Source organism: Erpetoichthys calabaricus, chromosome 1 (assembly GCF_900747795.2).
Source record: "Erpetoichthys calabaricus chromosome 1, fErpCal1.3, whole genome shotgun sequence".
NCBI lineage: Eukaryota > Metazoa > Chordata > Cladistia > Polypteriformes > Polypteridae > Erpetoichthys > Erpetoichthys calabaricus.
Window position 1 is genome coordinate 165114732 of NC_041394.2, and position 23156 is coordinate 165137887.

At 38.4% G+C, this 23156-nt stretch overlaps 1 protein-coding gene across 1 annotated transcript in view; it reads left to right on the plus strand.

The window, feature by feature from the left end:
- The window catches only part of mrps35 (mitochondrial ribosomal protein S35), a 180743-nt gene that overhangs the window by 44767 nt on the left and 112820 nt on the right, over window positions 1–23156 (plus strand). The window contains exon 2 of the mRNA XM_028808207.2: window positions 16162–16214. Within this exon, the coding sequence (XP_028664040.1) occupies window positions 16162–16214 (53 nt within the window). The remainder of the gene's footprint in view (window positions 1–16161; window positions 16215–23156) is intronic.

Here is a 23156-nt window from a genome sequence, read left to right on the forward strand (position 1 = left end):
ATCACGTAGTTTATTTTGTCATTAAAGTAGAACATCATAAACTTCATCTTAAAATCGTTTAATTTACTAGTTTATCAAATCCCATCGTAACTAAACTAGCATATTAAATGCTTTGTTTTGTATGTGTTCTTCTGTGTGCTCTATGTGTGTGAATCACTGTGCTTCTTAAACGGGCTTTCTCTTCCTCCGACAGGACACAGAATCCATTATTACATTCATGATATTACAGCTCTCTGAATAATTTAAATACTGAGATGTATACTTGATATCATTTTCATGATGATAGGAATTAAATCATGTATTAAACATGGGAACATGGTGGCACAGTGATAGTGACGAGCTGGCGCCTCGTCCAGAGATTGTTCATGCAAGATGCTTGCTTTGCTGTGCGACCTTCAATGAAATAATTTATTGCAGAAGTACTGCCTCTTTCAATTCCAGTTCCTGTCCTTCCTTTTCTTTCTCCAAATACCCAGTCGCCACACAAACCGCTCTGTAATAGATGTAAAGCCATCTGTAAGCCGAGAACGCAGATTCTTCAAAACTTTTAAGGAACATTGAAATATCTTCATAGTACATATTTAATTATTGTATTCATCTATCCTTCCAGTGTCGCACCAGCCCCAGTAAGAATACAGCGTGAGGCAGGAACAATCCGTGAACGGGGTGCCAGCTCCTTGCTAGTGCTGCGACACCGTGTACTCACATGTTTAATTATTAACAATATAGATTATTGAAATGAAGTTAAAGTTTGATCTGTATAATAAACATATTTTGCTGCATTTCATCTTAAAAATATTGTCATCGTATGTAAATACGTGCTAAAGTGGCTCAGGTTGTGCAATATTGTAACTGTATCTCAAGTTTACAGTCAGGTAATTGTACTTATAAACAGGGCTGTGGAGTCGGTAGGTAAATTCTTCGACTCCGACTCCTTAGTTTCCGGTACTTATGACTCCCGACTCCTCTGTATTTAATATGCTAATGTATTTTCCATGTTGATTGAAGGAAGGCAACATACATGTCATTTAACCACATAACCACTGACTAGGAAGCTGACTCTCTACCATATTGGCCAGTTAAACAATAAACAAAAAAATTAAAACAATAAAGTTTTATTTATTGTTTTTATCAAGTGGCTATAAAGTAGTAGCATGCATAAAAATCAGGAACAGGAACTTTACCAGTTCAAAAAATATAAACCACGTTCTTCGGTAGTTTTAAAACAAAAACAAAGCTTAACTACATGAACAAAAAACAGTTTATATATTAAACTTGGAATATAGTTGTAGAGTAGAATAGCTGTTAAATGCAAACCAAAATTAACTCAATGGAATCCATATTACTAACCGAGAATGCTAAACCGGATGATGGACGCAGGCACATCCGGCAATGGGCCGTAGCTGCAAAAAGACGTACTGCGCAGGCGCAAAAAGAGTCCGCGAGAATCGGCTGAGGAGCCGAGAAAGGCGGACAAGACCACAGAAAAAAGGAGTGAGCACAGGAAAAATGGAGAAATGAGGCGCAAAGAGCACCGAAAAAAGGAAAAGGCACATAAAGTATTCAAACGCAAGCAAAGCACGAAACACATTGCACACGAAACTAGACCCAAAAAAAAAAAAAAAAAAAAAAAAAAAAGAGGCTCGCGCACAACAGTAAGGCACCCCCCCCCCCCCCTTACAGGCACCAGACGGGACACACACCAAGAGGGGGATTCAACAAGCCCATAGAACACAAAAAAAAGAACACAAAACCACCCCACAGACCCTACAAGCAAGGGACGGGACACACACAAAGAGGGGGATTCAACAACACACAGGAACACAAAAAGAAAGAAGACGCTCGCGCGACAACAATCCTCAACCCACCCCCCCCCCCCCCCCCCCCCACACACACATCCATAAGAAGTGACACCCAAAGCCACATATTCTAAAGTGAACATCAATACCTTCACACTAGACAGCATTGGTGGATCTCCTTACAATAAAGCACTATTAACCGTTCAACTGCAGAAAAGGAAACATATTAACAGTGACTGCGATCCTCCTTATTACTTATCCATATTTCGCATGCTGAGAAAGAAACAAGTCATGAATACACGGTCACGGGTACAAAACGAAAAGGAAAGGATAACAGGAACAAACACACGAACACGAAAGAAACAACAAAATAGACGGCTATGCAGCATAGGTGGATCTCATTACAATAAGGCACTATTAACCGTTCAACCGCAGAAAAGGCTCCATATTAACAGTGAGTGCAATACTCCTTATTACTTATCCATATTTCTAAAAGAAAAAATGTCTCGACTCCAAAAACGCAAAGCTCAACTAAAGCTTCTAACTAACGATGTACCTAAAAGTAAAAACTTTATGAACTGCATTAGATAGTTACAATAGTTCAATAGTTACAATACAATAGTTCATTTGCTTTTGCATATACCGGAGTAAATATCAGGCCACCAAAAGGCAATGGCCCATACTGCTTTCGCATATGTGCACAGATACTGCATCGCATTGGAACAGTGCACCCTGAAACAAATCAACAACGCAAATATGCACAAATCTACATCCTAGATCCACATGACGCAATCTATCAATCAAAGTGCTGCATCGCAACAGGCACGGATTCAAAACGAAACACCTCCCGTCTCAGACATACGTTAATGGCAGCGAAGGCTACAACGGGCTTCTCACACAGCACAGGCAAATCGATTACAGCTCCAAAACAACACGTCCCAAATACTACACATGCTTCAACGCGCCTCTCAAACGGCACAAGGAAAACATACACCAGGAAAATTCATTCAGATTAATGAATGTCATTTGCAATCATTGTCATTCAGTTCACTTCCCTGAAGAAACAACTGGCAATACAAGTTATACATTTACACGTTGTTGTCAAAAGGGTCAAATTAGACTGCCTTCTTTACATTCATATACTGAATATCTACAGAAGCTTATAACTGACGATGTACCTGAAAGTGAAATCTTTATCAACTACATTAGATCCTACAAATCGGTATTCACTGTGAACATTAACGGTGGCACTGCACGTGACATCCGTCTTGAAAAAATGTTGTTTATTGATGAATGTTCAATGGCATCCAGTCACTTACTCAACACCATTCATAAACTTCTACAAACGTTTATGAATAATAATATTCGATTTGGAGGAAAGGTACTTTTACGAGGAGGAGATTTTAGACAGTGATTAGCTATTCTTCCAGATGCCATGCACTCAGCTATTGTTCAGTGCACCTTAAAATACGCAGACAATTGGCATTGCTTTCAAAAGATACAGTTAGTAAAAAAGATACGATGTCCAGAACCAGATCATAACAATTGCTTATTACAACTGAGAGATGGTACACTCACCAATACAGATGGACTTCAGCCACATATTATTACAATTCCTCAAGCCTTTATCTGCAACGACTTAGTTACAGAGACATTTGGAACAGCAATCTCATTAGACCAAATGCCCCTTTTAACACAACGCACTATATTATGTCCAAAAAATATTAATGTGGAAAACATTAATACCCAAGTCATTCCATTACTTCCTGGAGAGACACAACTCTTTCTAAGCTCTGACAAACTTGACTCTGATCACAACAATAACCATCTTAAATGACCTTACAAGTTCTGAGCTGGAATTACCTTTTACACTTAAACGGCGTGTACAAAGAAATTTTCAAATAAACCTTTACACTGTGCCACACACTTTATTGTTTGCTTTCTATTTGCATCATCTACACCGTCACACTATTCTATATCTCATTCATACATCACGCTCTTTGTCATTCCCAACACCAGGGGTTGGCGAGCGAAGCGAGCAGGGGGCGGAGCCCCCTAGTGTTCTAAGAAACAGAATTGCTTCTGCCAGATCCTCTTTCATAGAAGCTCTTAAATCTGACTTGATTATTTTTAGAGCTGAAATAGTCTTTCAACACTGACTTGGGTGGGAGGCATTGCTGTTACAGTTCTAGCCACATCACTAATAATCTCTGGCTCAACAAAGATGGCTTCTTCTACAGTCAGTTTTGCTGAGTGATCATACTTTTCAACTTCTTTTAATTCTTTAAAAAAACTCCTGCTGGAATCTCTTTATTTGGACATTTACTGGTCGTTTCTTTCATGTATAGGTGAAGTCCATTTGCTTTTGAAACTTCCATTTTGTCCAAGTAGGAATCAGTCTAATTCTTCATTTGAAGAGGATGATCCTGAGTTGCCAGTGCTTATAGCTTCATCCAGTGCTGGTGTTTCAGGTAGTAGTAATCCCTTCATGTGAGCTGCTCCATCATAGAGTGCCTTTTTTCCATTAGCAATCTGGTCACTGCTCAACAAAATGCGGCTCATTGGATCAACATAAATAGTAGCTAACAAGATTGGATTATCCAGTAAGAGACTCTCTCTTTTCTTCATTGAAGATATGATGCCATCATCTATTAACCCTCCACTTTTGTTCAGGCAATATATCAAGCTCTTCTATTCCAAGAAAAATTTACCGGGTGTTAAATCTTCATTTTGCAACCTCTTGGTGATAGTAAAGGGATAAGAAAGTAGACTTTCCTGTTCTTTTACTTGTGCCCACTGGCTTTCAGTTAATAAAACATTTTCATTGTCCAGTTCTTCAAGAAAGTCTTTTAGTTCAAGCAAACACTTTACCATCAAATAAGTGCTTCCCCATTGTGTTGTTTGAACCAAAATGGCTTTTTCCTGCACGTCTTTTCAAAATGGCATCCGTTTTAGAATCCCTGGCTGCAACAGTTACTTGCCTCAATTTGCCAATTAGAGTAGCTGCATGACGATCTTTCAATCCATCTCTTATTGCAAGTTGCAGAGTATTAGAAATGATATGGTTGAATGGGACTACCTATTCACCACATTGCACAAATTTAGGTTTGGCCAAAACATATTTGTATGGATCAATCTACTTTATACTTGTCTAGAAGCCTCAGTTTCTATTAACAACATTACTTCACACTATTTCAAATTAGTACGTGCAAGTTGCAGAGTATTAGCAGCACAATGCATATGTTGAATAGTAGTAAGCCTAGATGCTTCTTTAGCAATGTTATCCAAAATTTCACTATTCTCTTCGGTTTCACTTTCTCCAATACTTGCAGAGCTGTCTTCCTCTAATATCTGTTTGTCACTTTCTTCATCTACTTTATTCATTTTCTCAATTGTGCTTAACATAATAGAAGCATTATCTGTCACAATACATAGAATCTGTTCCTTTTTAATTTCAAAATCTTCTAGAACAGGTGGTGTGCAAAGTTATGCTAAAGTTCAGCCCTGGGTGGGAGCATATGTGGAGAGTGCAGACAAAACCACTGAACACACATCAGGCCATAGCACATTCCTACACCTACATCATTACACTTGGTTACACTCAAATGAACTTGTTAAAAACATTTTATCTGAAAATAAAATTAAAACACTTTTTGTAATGCACCATAATCCAGATTACAATATGTGAATATCTGGTAGTATAATAGCTCAGCTGAACTTCACACTAGTAGTAACACAACTGTGCACTGGGCTTTGTTCTTACATTAGAGAAGTACTTAATTATGACTATGGTTTGTGAAATGGGACATTTGAACTTGCTGTATTTTTTTTTTTTCATTACAATTTAAATTTATTCGGAGTCAGTACATTTTTGCTGACTCCGACTCTAGGTACCCAAAATTTTCTCCGACTCCTCGACTCTGACTCCGCAGCCCTGCTTATAAGTACAAACAGTTCTACAAGGAGCACTTGATGGACTGATTGATTGCGTTTATAGTTCTTGGGATGAAACTGTTTCTGAACCATGAAGTCGGTACAGGAAAGGCTCTAAAGCATTTGCCGTTTGAGAGCAGTTCAAATAGACAGCATGGCTGAGGCAGTGTGTGCTTGATGCTGTATACCGATAATTCTCTTTCCGATCAGCTGCTCTAGAGCTGTAATTCCACACTCGGATACAGTGATATAAATACTCAAAGTGGTGCAATGAGAGTAATATGGAAAAAGATGATCTGCTGTGGCAACCCCTAATGGGAGCAGCTGAAAGAAGATGAAGAAGGTGCAGTGAGCGTAACAATGCTAAAGCCGTTATGGTATTTGGAATAGTTTAGCTATTCCATGGACCATTATATTGTTACAGGTTAATTACAATCGGATGCCTTAAACCAAAAAACAATATGCGGTTAATTTCAGTGTACAAGTATATGATAAAGCCGCGTCAGGGATGTGGGGGGGAAAAAAAAAAAAAAAAAGAAATCACACTGGAACAAAAGCACTGCTTTGACGCTGGGTGCTGCCAGTTTGCAAAACCAAGCAGAGAACTTGCGTACGCCAGTTTTTGAGCTACCATGTAAGTGTACATGGTTTTACGCCAAGTTTAAGTTTTATACATCGCAATTTGAGCAAGGTTTTTGTGCGGACGTAACGTTTATACATGAGGCCCCTGGAGATAGTGTTTTTAAGTACTAAATTTACTACACATTTTACAGAAATGCTACGAAAATCTACGAAAAAACTCAGGGAAATATGAGTAAGTCAGAGAGTAAAATTAGAGTACTTGCTGCTCAGCTTGAAGATGTTAATCAAACATTTACAACTAGTATTGAAATAGTTGAACAATTGACATCCACTGTGGATGAAAAAGCAATGGATGCAAAATCAGAATGCAAGGTGCTCTCTCACAAACTGGCTGTGCTGAAAATTATTAATATATTCTCTAAAATAACCGGAGAGGACTTTAAATCGGATGTTGAGAGCTCCGCAGCCTATTGTATACATGGATCAAATGCCTCCAAATTGAAAAGCCTGATGTCTGTTTCAACAAACTACAGACCAAAGAAAATTTGATGTTTCTTCTCAGATTGAAAGAGGAGATAATATTTGAAAATAACCATATTTGTTTTTTTCCTATTTTCTCCCCTGCAACAGCTGCTAAACACACTGCATTCTTTAGCATTAAACAGCTCCTACATACAACTCTAATCAGATACAACCACTTGTACCCTGCCAGACTGAAAGTGGTTATTAGAGATCAGTTTTACATTTTTAGTTTTCTGGATGATGCATATAAAGAGCTAAGAAGACTGATCTTGATGCTTTTTTGGAACACAATCATGAGTTGCACTGTGCCCTGGCATGGCAAAAAAGAGTGATGTTAAAATACTCTCCTGAGTTTTAGCCAGAAGTATTGAGAAAGTGCTTCCTTCTGTAATATCACAAGACCAAACCAGATTTATTAAATGCAGACACTTCTAACCTTTGTTTGTTTAATGTAATATATTCACCCATTAAATCTAACACCCAAGAGATTTTGTGATCTTTAGATGCAGAAATGATATGGTTGAATGGGACTACCTATTCACCACATTGCACAAATTTAGGTTTGGCCAAAACATATTTGTATGGATCAGTCTACTTTATACTTGTCTAGAAGCCTCAGTTTCTATTAACAACATTACTTCACACTATTTCAAATTAGTATGTGGTACTTTTCCTTCTCACCTTTGCTCTCTATAGTCACCATTGAACCATTGGCTGTATACTTTCGAAATGTTTTCAGAGAGGGACTTGAACAGAAAATATCAATATATGCATATATGATACTGTATATATCTGACCCATATAATTCAGTGCCAGTAGTCCTAAAACCATTAGCAGATTTTCAAAAGATATCTAAACTCAATTTGATTAAAAGTGTGCTTTTTCCAGTGTATTTTCTAACAAATAATATTGGACTGGACACCTTACCATTTGTCTTAGAAAATCAGTTTAAATATCTATGGGTAAATATACAAGTAAATTTTAATGCTCTTTTTCAACAAAAGTTTGTTGTCTTCATGGAAAAAATTAAACAACATTAATAGATGGTGTACCCTGCGAGTTACTTTAGAATAAATATTGTTAAGATGAACATCCTTTCCAAGCTTCTTTTCTTACTTCAAAGCAACCCCATCTATATGCATTAACAAATCTTTTTTTTAAGAAATTGGATTCAATCATAGCCTTGTTTATTTGGAATTTGAAACATCCATGCATCCAAAGGTCGAATGTACAACAACCTAATGTAGAAGGGGGCATGGCACTACCTAACTTTCAATTTTATTAATGGGTGGCAAATATGAAAGCTATAAACATCTGGTCATTGACACAGATCAACGAATATACACAAGCCTGGTCTGCAATAGAAATAAAATTTTGCAGTACTTCTTCATATACCCTGCTCTGTGCCTCAGTAAACAGAAATTATTGTCAATACACTAATAATCCAGTGCTTTTCATTCTTTCAGAATATGGAACCAATGTAGGAAGCAATTTAAGACAGAGAAGGTTATGTCTCTTACACCTTTTATATGTGAACTACCTTTTTCCACCCTGTCCAGCATATATAGTATTAAATGTTTGGTAAATGTCTGGGATTAAAACACTCTGAGACTTGTACATAGATAATGTCTTTCCATCCTATGAAGAATTTTATACTTCAAATTTAACCTCAACATAATTTTTCCACTACTTTCAAGCTAGAAACTTTGCTAAACACAACCTGCCCTATTTTCCTCACTTCTCACCTAGTTCTGTTCCAGAAGAAATATTGAAATGTTTCCAGGGCAAGATTCAACCTGGGAACATTGAAATCTACCTCCAGCCTGACAGGGTCACATGTTCTGGGCGTGCTGATGGCCGGACATTCTCCTTCAGGATTTTTTGGTAGAGAGCAAAATTCATGGTTCCATCAATCACAGCAAGTCGTCCAGGTCCTAAAGCAGCCCCAGACCATCGCACTACCACCACCATGTTTGACTATTGCTATGATGTTCTTTTTCTGAAATGCTGTGTTACTTTTACGCCAGATGTAACGGGATGCACGCCTTCCAGAAAGTTCAACTTTTGTTTAATCAGTCCACAGAATATTTTCCCAAAAATCTTGGGGATCATCAGGATGTTTTTGGCAAAAGTGAGACGAGCCTTTATGTTCTTTTTTGTCAGCAGTGGTTTTCGCTTTGGAACTCTCCCATGCATGCCATTTTTGCCCAGTCTCTTTCTTATGGCTGAGTCATGAACACTAACCTTAACTGAGGCCTGCAGTTCTTTAGATGTTGCTCTGGGTTCTTTTGTGACCTCTTGGATGAGTCGTCCCTGCACTCTTGGGGTAATTTTTGTAGGCCGGCCACTCCTGGGAAGATTCACCACTGTTCCATGTTTTCTCCATTTGTGGATAATGTCTCTCGCCGTGGTTCGCTGGAGTCCCAAAGCTTTAGAAATGGCTTTGTAACCTTTTCCAGACTGATAGATGTCAATTTCTTTGTTACTCATCTTTTCCTGAATTTCTTTAGGTCGCAGCATGAGGTCTTTCTTTTTGGGAGCTTTTTGCCTACATCACTTTGTCTGACAGGATCTATTTAAGTGATCTCTTGAGTCAACAGGTCTGGCAGTAATCAGGCCTGTCTGTGGCTAGTGAAATTGAACTTGGCTTTCCAAAAAATGTGATTAACCACACTTGCTTCATGATTTAACAAGGGGGGCCAATTACTTTTTCACATAGGGCCATGTAGGTTTGGATATATTTTTTTTTTCCTTAATAAATGAAATCATCACTTAAAAACTGCATTTTGTGTTTACATTGTTTCTTTGTCTAATATTTAAATTTGTTTGATGATCTGAAACATTTTAAGTGCGACAAACCTGCAAAAAAATAAGAAATCAGGACGGGGCAAATACTTTTTCACAGCACCGTGCAAGACACATTTAAGCTAATTCTATTAAGCTTAAAGCTTGTTAACTAAGCAAAAAAGTTTTTTTCCAATTAAAAATGTAAGCCGCTGCGCTTAAAGCAAGCTCTTTGTCTAAAACTCAAATGGTGTACATTTTAATTTAAAGGACATAATAAAAAGGTCTGAATTCATTTAAGCTGCTTTTCTTGCTCTTTTTCTAATTGCATAAGGGTGCCTTCTATGATTTTTCATTTTCTCGGTTAATTACTCAACTTTTTTTTACCATAGAGCCAATGTTCTAATCATCTCTCGTTTTGTAAATCAAGCCTCAACTTGCTTTGTTTACGCTACAGGGAACTTCTCTGACAAAAATAATACCTTGCGTAAAGGAGCATAGCAACTAAATTATTGTAATGCCTAGAAATCAGGGTCTAAAAAGATCCTTTTTTTTGTATTTTGATCAGCCAATTTATATATTAGAAAATACTTTTCTTTCATTACAGTAGGAACAAGCTCGGCTACATGAAGTTGTTGTTTTGGTATAGAATGGTAATTTCATCTTCACATTTTGTATTCATTTTTACTTTTGTATTTACTTGCTAGTAAACAAAACTAGGGTTGGATCCATCTGTTCCATTTTATGTCCTGAATCTGTTTTAGTCAAGAAACTATTCGGGCAGTAGTAAGCATGAGGCAGGAATTGGTCCATAGCCTTTTGTGTTCAGAGAATATTCAAAATTAAGGCAGTAAAAGATTAATAACACAGGGTCAAACACAAAATTTTTACTTTTAAATATTTAAGCTTCTTTAAGAAAAAAAATTGCTGCTGTTCAGAATTTCCATGAAATTTGTGTAAATATACAAACTACAATTAAGTTAGTCAGTAAAACTGTTGAAATTCTTTTCTTTGTACTTCTGTCGGTTAAATGAAGGCTCACATGAATTAACGTCACAGATTTTTGTTTTTATTGCATTTTGGGAAATATCCCAGCTTTTCTGGAAATTGAGTTTTTTTTTTTTTTTTAATCTTCAGGTACTTTAAATACACAGTTGCAACACTTCCACACGCAACCTTCTCTCTCATGTCTGTTTATGTATTTCTTTGTTCTTGAAAGCATTTACTTTAGCTGCACTGCTCAGTTTTTCATTAAGCTAACTAATGGTAATCGGTTTATTTAAATTTAGACTAAAATAATGTCTATGTGCTTACACTTTTTATTTAAACAGTTTGGAAGATCTTTGTTTAAAGTAAGGGAAAATAACTGACTAAAGAGAAAAGTTAGTGAATACATTTTTAATTTAAGCACCATCTTGAAACTTTTCTGAGAGTTAAAGATGATTTGTAACCTCTTGTTTCAGATGTGGGCTGTTGGTGTGGTTGTTGAATCAGTTTGTGAGATTTTTTTTTTGTACTGCCTTGCTCAGAACAAACATTAGGCACAATTTTGTGTCAAATAAAGAATATGCTTATTTAAAAATTATAATTTTTTTTTGTTTTTTTAATCTTTTTATTTTTGAAATAATTCGGACATTTTATGATTTGCTATGGTCTGTTTATGTACACCAAATATTTTTTTAATGTTCCACAATATACTCTTCTATAATAAGCTGAACTGCATTTCACCTACTCGGTGCTCCCCTATACAAAAATATATTCACTGTCAAATCCTTTAAGTGAATCCAGTTAATTAGCTCGAAATGTAGTAGGTATTTTGTGAAGTCCAGAAAGTAGTAGGATATCCATGGATAACTTCTTATATGAGTGGCTTATTTGGAAATGAAATGTCTGTTGGCCTTTGTCTTAAAGTAGCACCAGTAAACCCCCGATTCTCTAACGAATCGCAAATGAACGAATGGCAATCACTCTGTGTTCCATATAATTGTTGGAGGGATAACACACGATGGAGGGTGGGAGTGTTCTGGGAAGGTATGGAGTTAATTAAATATATATATCTGTATTTATATTAATTAATATATTGAAATTAAAATTGAAATGTAATTGTTATGTCATTTAAGTACAAAATGTCCTTGAGTTGGTGCACATATATGAATGAAATATATTTGAGTGTAAAGGTGCAAATGAAGTACATAGGAAGTAAAGAAGTAATCCAGTGGTAGATTACAGATATTTAATCAAATACTTCTTTATACACAACATTTGAAGTAAAGATGATGTCTTGTCCTTGAATGAGTTTTCCTTGGTATGGAGTACTTAAAACCTTAACTTTAACGTCACATGAATGTCGAACTCTTGAAAAGGCCACATAAAGTTGTCCATGCCCAAATACAGGCTCAGAGAGATAAATGCCCACTTTGTCCATGGTCTGCCCTTGCAGGTCATAGTGATAAATCGATCAGGTTTGCCAAACTTTCTAACAATAGCCATTGCATCTTGGTAATGCTGCTGCATATTACGTGGGCTGCCTTGAAAGGTAGATGGTAAAATAACCGGTTTTCCAGCAGGGTGATCCATCACGTCAGCATCACGATTTATGTAGTCTATCAGTGACTTGTAGTTATCGGCCCTCAGTGTAGGTTGGTTGTTTCTAATCCATTGGAGATCATTTGATTCTGCTCGAATGTAAACGTCAACTATGTATTGTTGAGTTAGCGTTCCTGCATTGATTAATGGATTAAACTCGTCTCTTACTGAGAGTCTGTAGGAGAAATATTCTTTCATTGATACACGTGATTGTTTCTGTGCTTGATGTTTTTTATATCTAGATATTCCAGCACTCCATCCTTCCTGGCCAGTTGGAAACAAAATGGGGTATGTCAAAGTATCAAGTTTAGGAAAACAAATGTCCACGCGTTGGAATCTAGGTTGGGTGGTTCCATCAGGACGTAAATGCAGGACAATATCGCGGTCAAATGGAGGCTCACCATCCTTACTTTGAAACACAATTGCCACTTCATTAACGATGGGCACATTGTATCGTCTTGGATCCTGTTCTTTGTCCTTTATTAACACTAGATGGTGTGTTGTCGTTGAATGAGTTTTCCTTGGTATGGGGTATCTATGAATTTCCCCCTGGGATTAATAAAGTAAGTAAGTGTGTGTGTGTGTGTCTGTCTGTCTGTCTGTCTGTCTGTCTGTCTGTCTGTCTGTCTGTCTGTCTGTCTGTCTGTCTGTCTGTCTGTCTGTCTGTCTGTCTGTCTATCTATCTATCTATCTATCTATCTATCTAGTCAGATGAACGCCGAACTCTTGAGAAGGCTACATAACCAATTGTAATTGGCGCTACACCTTCTGCTTCTGCTTTTGTATTGGCTTCCTTTTCAACCTCATGTAGCATTTTTATAGACTTTGCTAATGGGTGATTGTTTATGACTTCAGCGACGTTTCTCATTATCAGCTCTGTGCATTGCTTGTTTTCAGGAAGGTTCATTCATTGATAAATTGCGTCGTCTGGATCTAACACGTACATTTGGGCATATTTGCGTTTGTGATTTGGCTCAGGGTGCACTGTTCCAATCCGATGCAATATTTGTCCACACACGCGAAAGCAGTATGGGCCATTCCCAGGTGGTGGCTTGATATTTACCCCGGTAGATGCAAAAGCAAATAAACTATTGTAGAATCTAATGCAGTACATAAAGCTTTTACTTTTGTGTACATTGTTAGTCAAAAGCTTCCGTAGATATTCAGGATATTCATCCAAAGGAGGAAGCCCAACTTGACCTTTTTGACAACAACGTGTAAACTCATTAGTTGTATTGCCAGTTTTTTTCTTCAGGGAAGTTAAGTGAATGACAATGACTGCAAATGACAGTCATTAATCCCAATGAATTTTCAGTAACAGTGGACTCATTATAGAATGCGTTGTCAGCTAATTGGCGGAATTGTTCAGCGGCTGTTTGTCGTTCCTGTCTTTGGCTTTTTCGTTCCTTTTGGAGACGTGAGTCCATTGCTTGTGCTGTTTGAGAAGCACGTTGTAGGCGCCTTCTTTCATTGTTTTTATCCATATGTGCTCATCTTTGTATTTCCGTTAGTTGAGCTCTTTCATTTTGGAGCCGTGACGTCTGCTTGTGGTGTTTCCGAAGCGCGTTGTAGGCGCCTGCGTTCATTGTTTTTATCCATGCGGGCTCGTTTTTGTATTTCCGTTACTTGAGCTCTTTGTTTTTGGAGCCGTGACCCCTTTGCTTCTGCTGTTTCAGAAGCGCGTTGTAGGCGCCTGCGTTCATTGTTTTTATCCATGCGGGCTTGTTTTTGTATTTCCGTTAGTTGAGCTGTTTCTTTTTGGAGCCTTGACTCCGTTAGCTATACGTCGTTTACTGTTAGGAATTATAATCGCACTTACGTTTAATACGGAGCATTCGTTTATGGTTTTTTCCCATCTGTTGTCGTTTCTGTGTTTTCTGTGGCTGGACTGTTTATAATGTATTGCTGTAACACTGTAATGTGATTCAAATATGCTGTGTAGTCTGGACCTTTGTGGATTCCGTACTGTAACTCTGTAATGTGATTGAAATATGCTGTGTAGTCTGGATGTCTGGGGATTCCGTACTATAATACTGTAATGTGATTCAAATATGCGCTGAATCGTTTCATTTTTGTTTTCTCTGGGGCTGTGTCGTTAGCTATGGGCTCGGATTTGTATTTCCGTTAGTTGAGCTGTTTCATTTTTGAGCCGTGACTCCTTTGCCTGGGAGCTGTTTCGTTTTTGAGCCGTGACTCCTCTGCCTGTGGTGTTTTAGAAGCGGCGTTGTAGGCGGCAGTGCGCGTGCGCTTCGAAGTCTGGACGTCTGGGGATTCCGTACTGTAATACTGTAATGTGATTCAAATATGCGCTGAATCGTTTCGTTTTTGTTTTCTCTGTGGCTGTGTCGTTAGCTATGGGCTCGGATTTGTATTTCCGTTAGTTGAGCTGTTTCGTTTTTGAGCCGTGACTCCTCTGCCTATGGTGTTTCTGAAGCGCGTTGTAGGCGGCAGTGCGCGTGCGCTTCGATGTGCCCTGCGTCCATCCAGTTTACAACCTTCGGTTAGTAATATGGATTTTATTAACTTTTTTTTATCTTACCTGTTATATAAATATAAATGATAGTGACAACAGTAAAAGTTGGCCTTTACCATGGCAGATCATGGAAGATCAATAAAATTATTATCTTTTAGGCTTCCTGTACAGAAATACAGAGCAACAGATGTTAAAATGTTTGGGACATTAATACAGATACTGTTAAGTGTGCTTTGTGAGAAATTAATATTCTTCCAGGGTTTAAAGTTATATTTATTGTGCTGAATACACCAAATTCAATTAAGTGATATATTAAGAAATTTTGGCATGAATACACCAACCTTTAACCATACAATACAATACAATTCAGTTTATTTTTGTATAGCCCAAAATCACACAGGAAGTGCCGCAATGGGCTTTAACAGGCCCTGCCTCTTGACAGCCCCCCAGCCTTGACTCTCTAAGAAGACAAGGAAAAACTCCCAAAAAAACCTAGTAGGGAAAAATGGAAGAAACCTTGGGAAAGGCAGTTCAAAGAGAGACCCCTTTCCAGGTAGATTGGGCGTGCAGTGGGTGTCAAAAGAAGGGGGTCAATACAATACAATACAGTACAGTACACAGAACAGAACAATTTCTCAATATAGTAAGAAATAAAAAATATAAATTTTAGAAGTACAGAGCAGAAATTAACAGTAGATGATATATCCCATAATAAGATTTGGATTTGTATAGAGTCCTGGAGACCTCATCCTTCAAGCTGCCTCCCCCATTTGGCCATTCCACAGCTGAAACAGTGCTGGGCCAGCCAATCCGATGAAAGGACCCCTCTCTCCCACGATTCCTGCAATCCTCCATCTGGGATGACTTTTCCTTAGGCAGGCAAAACAACTTGGCAGGTGGGCCGTGGCACCAAGTGCCACATTTGAGTACCGAGAAGAAAAACAGAATAAGTGAGGGTTGTTATACAATTATAACTGTCATGTTACGTATGTTTAAGTGCTAATGACTAACAACAGAGATGCAGTCTGTACAGTTAATCAGCAGCTCTAGTCAGGATATGCTAAACTGAAGTAGTGAGTCTTCAGCCGGGATTTAAAAGCTGAGACCGAAGGGGCATCTCTTATAGTAGCAGGCAGACCATTCCACAGTTTAGGGGCCCTGTAACTAAAAGCTCGACCTCCCACTGTTATTTTATTAATCCTTGGAATCATAAGCAGACCGGCATCTTGAGATCTTAATGTGCGCTCTGGTTTGTAAGTCATGATAAGTTCAGACAAGTAAGCCGGACCTCGACCATTTAATGCTTTATATGTTAAAAGAAGGATTTTGAAATCTGCCCTAAACTTAACCGGGAGCCAGTGTAAGGATTTAAGAATTGGAGTTATGTGTTCAAACCATGACAGGTTTGCTTTTGATTTTCACTGTGATGACTTCTTTTAGTGCTGTGTTTACATAGATAAACTTTCTTTTTTATTTTTGTAGATGCAGTGACAAGAGGAAACAGAGCCACATTAGCCAGAAGAGCAAAAAGACTGGTGAGACATTTTATCCTCTTTCTAAAGCACATTTTATTGCAGTTTAACTCTCTAGATGAGTGTTCACTCTGTCTATTGTATAAATTATAATTAGTCTTTTTTCTCTCTGTTTACTATATAGACTAATATACCATATACTAATATATTGTATGTAGATGAAATCCTTATCTCCCCTCCGTTTAAGTGATGTAACATACACAAGGCATGCAATGAAGGAACTTATTGTCACATAGCCCTAAAAACCACATTGTCTGGAACACCCCTTGATTCCACCTTAATGTACATTGCATTATATGGGGTACCACCTCATCACAGGGTGAATACAAGCACACACATACACTAGAGTCAAATTAGCATCATTTAATCCCCTAACCTGCATGTCTGTGGAAGGAAACTGAAGCGTGCAGAGGAAACTTGCCAGGAAAGCATGCATACTCTAAGCAGGGAACACTTGAGACATGACCCTCTTACCGAGGCAGCAGCATTCCCGCTACACCATCGTGCCACCCACGTTATTAACAGTATAAATTTTTTAAAAGAAATTAACAGTTTATCTGTAAAATGCAATATGCATTCTTTAATGCATTTCATTATGAAAAATACATTTTAGGATTATAAATGTTCAGAGAGCTGTAATGTCATAGATTTAATGTCTTCTGTGTGGTGATAGGAGCTGAAGGCAGCATTCAGTCCAAGACGAAGCCCATTTGAGAAGCACATAGTGATTAACGACTGGGCTGGGGAGCACTTGAATACTTTGTATTCTAAGATGCTACTTTCATTACAATAGAGTTTCAGAAACTAGTAAATTAAACATTGATTTTAAGATTAGGTTTCTGACAGATGTTTCCCCTTCTTTTGCCTTGTGTAAGTCTGAAATTTGGCAAAATGGAAAATTGAAAATGCATATACAGTACATCCTATATTCAGCATTACTTGGAGTACATTGTTTTTGACATACTTAATACATTTGTTTCCATTCATTTCTATTCATTGTATATCTTTATGTTGGAATAATGTTAGAGGCACTGGTCCACTGATCCCTGTGCAGGACATACGTAAACTGCTAGTTTATAGAATGTAGTTAGTTTTCCCTTCTTTTCTCCATCTTTAATATAGTATATTGGTGGATTAACATTTCACACTTTATTGGGGCTGTAAGCAATAGAGTTTGAAAGCCCTATAAAAAATAAATAAATAAAAAAAAATATTTGAACATTAATTAGATTGAAGTTTCCAAAAAGGTTCTTATACTCTTTAACAATGGCTCTGGTGAGTGTTATATGTTGATTAACGTATGTAAGCAAGAACTTAAATTTATTGTGTATGCTTGACAATAATAATCCCATAAACATATAATAGTTCGGTACACCTTATAATTTTGGAAAGTTTTCTTTGTTCTTAAGTTAATTCAAGTATGTTTTGAGCTTGTTGGTATAAAAAATTATCCATCCATCCATCCATCCATTTTCCAACCCGCTGAATCCGAACACAGGGTCACGGGGGTCTGCTGGAGCCAATCCCAGCCAACACAGGGCAGGAAACAATCCTGGGCAGGGTGCCAACCCACCGCAGGACACACACAAACACACCCACACACCAAGCACACACTAGGGCCAATTTAGAAATGCCAATCCACCTAACCAGCATTTCTTTGGACTGTGGGAGGAAACCGGAGTGCCCGGAGGAAACCCACGCAGACACGGGGAGAACATGCAAACTCCACGCAGGGAGGACCCGGGAAGCGAACCCAGGTCCCCAGGTCTCCCAACTGCGAGGCAGCAGCGCTACCCACTGCGCCACGGTGCCGCCATAAAAAATTATTTGAAAGTAAAATAAACTAGATATTTTTTTGAAATTATCTTACTGCACCAGTTGTATACTACTACTTTTTTGTATGTACTGCATCTGTTCTGATGGGATCAATTGAGACAAAGTTTAAGAGCACTTACATTTTTTTTTTTAAAGTGTAAACTAATTCCAAGCCTTAATACAGTGGTGTGAAAAACTATTTGCCCCCTTCCTGATTTCTTATTCTTTTGCATGTTGGTCACACAAAATGTTTCTGATCATCAAACACATTTAACCATTAGTCAAATATAACACAAGTAAACACAAAATGCAGTTTTTAAATGATGGTGTTTATTATTTAGGGAGAAAAAAAATCCAAACCTACATGGCCCTGTGTGAAAAAGTAATTGCCCCCCTGTTAAAAAATAACCTAACTGTGGTGTATCACACCTGAGTTCAATTTCCGTAGCCACCCCCAGGCCTGATTACTGCCACACCTGTTTCAATCAAGAAATCACTTAAATAGGAGCTGCCTGACACAGAGAAGTAGACCAAAAGCACCTCAAAAGCTAGACATCATGCCAAGATCCAAAGAAATTCAGGAACAAATGAGAACAGAAGTAATTGAGATCTATCAGTCTGGTAAAGGTTATAATGCCATTTCTAAAGCTTTGGGACTCCAGCGAACCACAGTGAGAGCCATTATCCACAAATGGCAAAAACATGGAACAGTGGTGAACCTTCCCAGGAGTGGCCGGCCGACCAAAATTACCCCAAGAGCGCAGAGACGACTCATCGGAGAGGTCACAAAAGACCCCAGGACAACATCTAAAGAACTGCAGGCCTCACTTGCCTCAATTAAGGTCAGTGTTCACGACTCCACCATAAGAAAGAGACCGGGCAAAAACGGCCTGCATGGCAGATTTCCAAGACGCAAACCACTGTTAAGCAAAAAGAACATTAGGGCTCGTCTCAATTTTGCTAAGAAACATCTCAATGATTGCCAAGACTTTTGGGAAAATACCTTGTGGACTGATGAGACAAAAGTTGAACTTTTTGGAAGGCAAATGTCCCGTTACATCTGGCGTAAAAGGAACACAGCATTTCAGAAAAAGAACATCATACCAACAGTAAAATATGGTGGTGGTAGTGTGATGGTCTGGGGTTGTTTTGCTGCTTCAGGACCTGGAAGGCTTGCTGTGATAGATGGAACCATGAATTCTACTGTCTACCAAAAAATCCTGAAGGAGAATGTCCAGCCATCTGTTCGTCAACTCAAGCTGAAGCGATCTTGGGTGCTGCAACAGGACAATGACCCAAAACACACCAGCAAATCCACCTCTGAATGGCTGAAGAAAAACAAAATGAAGACTTTGGAGTGGCCTAGTCAAAGTCCTGACCTGAATCCAATTGAGATGCTATGGCATGACCTTAAAAAGGCGGTTCATGCTAGAAAACCCTCAAATAAAGCTGAATTACAACAATCTTGCAAAGATGAGTGGGCCAAAATTCCTCCAGAGCGCTGTAAAAGACTCATTGCAAGTTATCGCAAACGCTTGATTGCAGTTATTGCTGCTAAGGGTGGCCCAACCAGTTATTAGGTTCAGGGGGCAATTACTTTTTCACACAGGGCCATGTAGGTTTGGATTTTTTTTTCTCCCTAAATAATAAAAACCACCATTTACAAACTGCATTTTGTGTTTACTTGTGTTATATTTGACTAATGGTTAAATGTGTTTGATGATCAGAAACATTTTGTGTGACAAACATGCAAAAGAATAAGAAATCAGGAAGGGGGCAAATAGTTTTTCACACCACTGTACTTTCTAATAGATATTTTACTGCCTACCAAACTGGAAAAATATGTAAATTTGGATTAACACTAGAATTACCAAAGCCTACAGTAATAATAATAATAAGTTACATTTATTGAGCGCCTTTCAGAAACCCAAGGTCGCTTTACATACAGAGTAAAAAAAAAATTACACAGATGACAAAAGTTCATAGAAGAGGAAAGTTTTCAGTTGAGATTTAAAAGTGCAGAAAGAGGAGCAATCTCAGAGAGACTGAGGAAGAGAGTTCCAGAGTTGAGGGGCTATAGCATTGAAGGACCTGCCTCCCAGAGTGGAGAGTCTGGTGCGTGAGACAGTAAAGAGATTACTGCTCAAGGACTTGAGAGAGTGACAAGGCGTGTAAGAAGCTAGTAGCTGAGTGAGGTAGAGGAGGGCAAGGTTATGTACAGTTGTGCTTGAAAGTTTGTGAACCCTTTAGAATTTTCTATATTTCTGCCTAAATATGACCTAAATCATCATTAGATTTTCACTCAAGTCCTAAAAGTAGATAAAGAGAAACCAGTTAAACAAATGAGACAAAAATATTATACTTGGTCATTTATTTATTGAGGAAAATGATCGAATATTACATATTCGTGAGTGGCAAAAGTATGTGAACCTCTAGGATTAGATTAGTGTTTTGAATCATTGGGATGACAATCGGGTGTGAGTGGGCACCCTGTGTTATTTAAAGAACAGAGATCTATCAAAGTCTGCTCTTCACAACACATGTTTGTGGAAGTGTATCATGGCACGAACAAAGGAGATTTCTGAGGACCTCAGAAAGAGTTGTTGATGCTCATCAGGCTGGAAAAGGTTACAAAACCATCTCTAAAGAGTTTGGACTCCACCAATCCACAGTGAGACAGATTGTGTACAAATTGAGGAAATTCAAGACCCCAGGAGTGGTCGACCAACAAAGATCACTCTAAGAGCAAGGCGTGTAATAGTCGGCGAGGTCACAAAGGACCCCAGGGTAACTTCTAAGCAACTGAAGGCTTCTCTCACATTGGCTAATGTTCATGAGTCCACCATCAGGAGAACACTGAACAACAGTGGTGTGCATGGTAGGTTTTCATGGAGAAAGCCACTCCTCTCCAAAAAAAACATTGCTGCTCGTCTGCAGTTTGCTAAAGATTACGTGGACAAACCAGAAGGCTATTGGAAGAATGTTTTGTGGACAGATGAGACCAAAATAGAACTTTTTAATTTAAATGAAAGCATTATGTTTGGAGAAAGGAAAACACTGCATTCCAGCATAAGAACCTTATCCCATCTGTAAAACATGGTGGTGGTAGTATCATGGTTTGGGCCTGTTTTGCTGCATCTGGGCCAGGACGGCTTGCCTTCATTGATGGAACAATGAATTCTGAATTATATCAGAGAATTCTAAAGGAAAATGTCAGAACATCTGTCCATGAACTGAATCTCAAGAGAAGCTGGGTCATGCAGCAAGACAACGACCCTAAGCACACAAGTCGTTCTACCAAAGAATGGTTAAATAAGAATAAAGTTAATGTTTTGGAATGGCCAAGTCAAAGTCCTGACCATAATCTAATCGAAATGTTGTGGAAGCACCTGAAGCGAGCAGTTAATGTGGGGAAACCCACCAACATCCCAGAGTTGAAGCTGTTCTGTACGGAGGAATGGGCTAAAATTCCTCCAAGCCGGTGTGCAGGACTGATCAACAGTTACCAGAAATGTTTAGTTGTAGTTATTGCTGCAAAGGTGGGGGGGGGGGGGGGGGTTCACACCAGATACTGAAAACAAAGATTCACATACTTTTGCCACTCACAAATATGTAATATTCAATCGTTTTCCTTAAATAAATGACCAAGTATAATATTTTTGTCTCATTTGTTTAACTGGTTTCTCTTTATCTACTTTTAGGACTTGAGTGAAAATCTGGTGATGTTTTAGGTCATATTTAGGCAGAAATATAGAAAATTCTAAAGGGTTCACAAACTTTCAAGCACAACTGTAGGGCTTTGAAAGTTAGAAGCAGAATCTTGAATTTAATCCTTGATAGAACCGGTAACCAGTGAAGCTGGGAGAGAACAGGGGAGATGTGAACAAATCGCTTTGAGTGGGTGAGGACTCTGGCTGCGGAGTTCTGAGTATACTGTAGCTTCTGTATAGATTTTGCAGGGAGGCCAATGAAGAGGGAATTACAGTAATCAATACGAGACATTATGAAACAATGAATCAGAGTTTGAGCATCATTAAAGGTCAGAAATGGATGGAGGCGGGCAATGTTACAGAGATGATAGAATGAAATTTTGGAAAGAGACCCAATGTATAGCTCAAAGTTAAAAGTGATGAATCAAACAAAATGCCAAGATTTCTGACAACAGGAGCAGGTTTAACAAGTGCACCATCAACAGAAACAGAGAAAATAAATGCTTTAGAAAGTTGGGATTTTGGACCAACCAGTAACACTTCAGTTTTATTGGCATTAAGTTTGGGAAACTAAGATCAGTGGTGCAGTCAGTGAGTGTGCTGGGAGGTGAATCTGTAGGGGTGTCTGTACTAAGATATAACTGTATATCGTCTGCATAACAGTGGAAGTTAAGGTCATGTCTGCGAATAATCTGACCCAAAGGAAGGATATAAAGTAGAAAAAGTAATGGCCCAAGGATTGAACCCTGAGGGACACCACGTGACACAGGTGAGGTAGAGAATTAATATCGGCCAAGTGTGACAAACTGTTGCCTATTAGAGAGATAAGATGTGAGCCATTGAAGAGCTAAGCCAGAGATACCTACAGCAGAGACACGTGACAGGAGGATTTCATGATTAACAGTGTCAAATGCTATACTTAAGTCAAGAAGGAGGAGAATATTAAGTGAACCATAGTCTGCAGACCGGAGAAGATCATTAACTACATGGAGAAGAGCTGTCTCAATGCTGTGCTGGGTACGAAAGCCAGACAGAAAAGGCTTGTAGAGTGTATTGTCTAGAAGAAAAGCATGGTCAACAGGCGAGAAACAAGTGAGTCTTGATGATGGAGATGGCAGATCAGAATGAGTGAGTGAGTGAGGTGTGGAGGGGAAACTGTGATAGATTTGATCAATTTTGGTATTAAAGAAATGCAAGAAAGCCTGACACTGTTCAGTTGTATTGGCATACGCTAGAGGAGTAGGTTGGAGGAGTTTATTAACAGTCCTAAAAGAGTTTTTTGGCCTAGACTTAACACCATATACGAGAGAGGAATAATAGTTGGAGTGAGCAGTGTTAAGGGCATTCCTATATTTAAGTATGTGCTCAGTGTAAAGCTGTGAGTGAACTATAAGGCCCATTTTCTTATAAAGCCGCACAA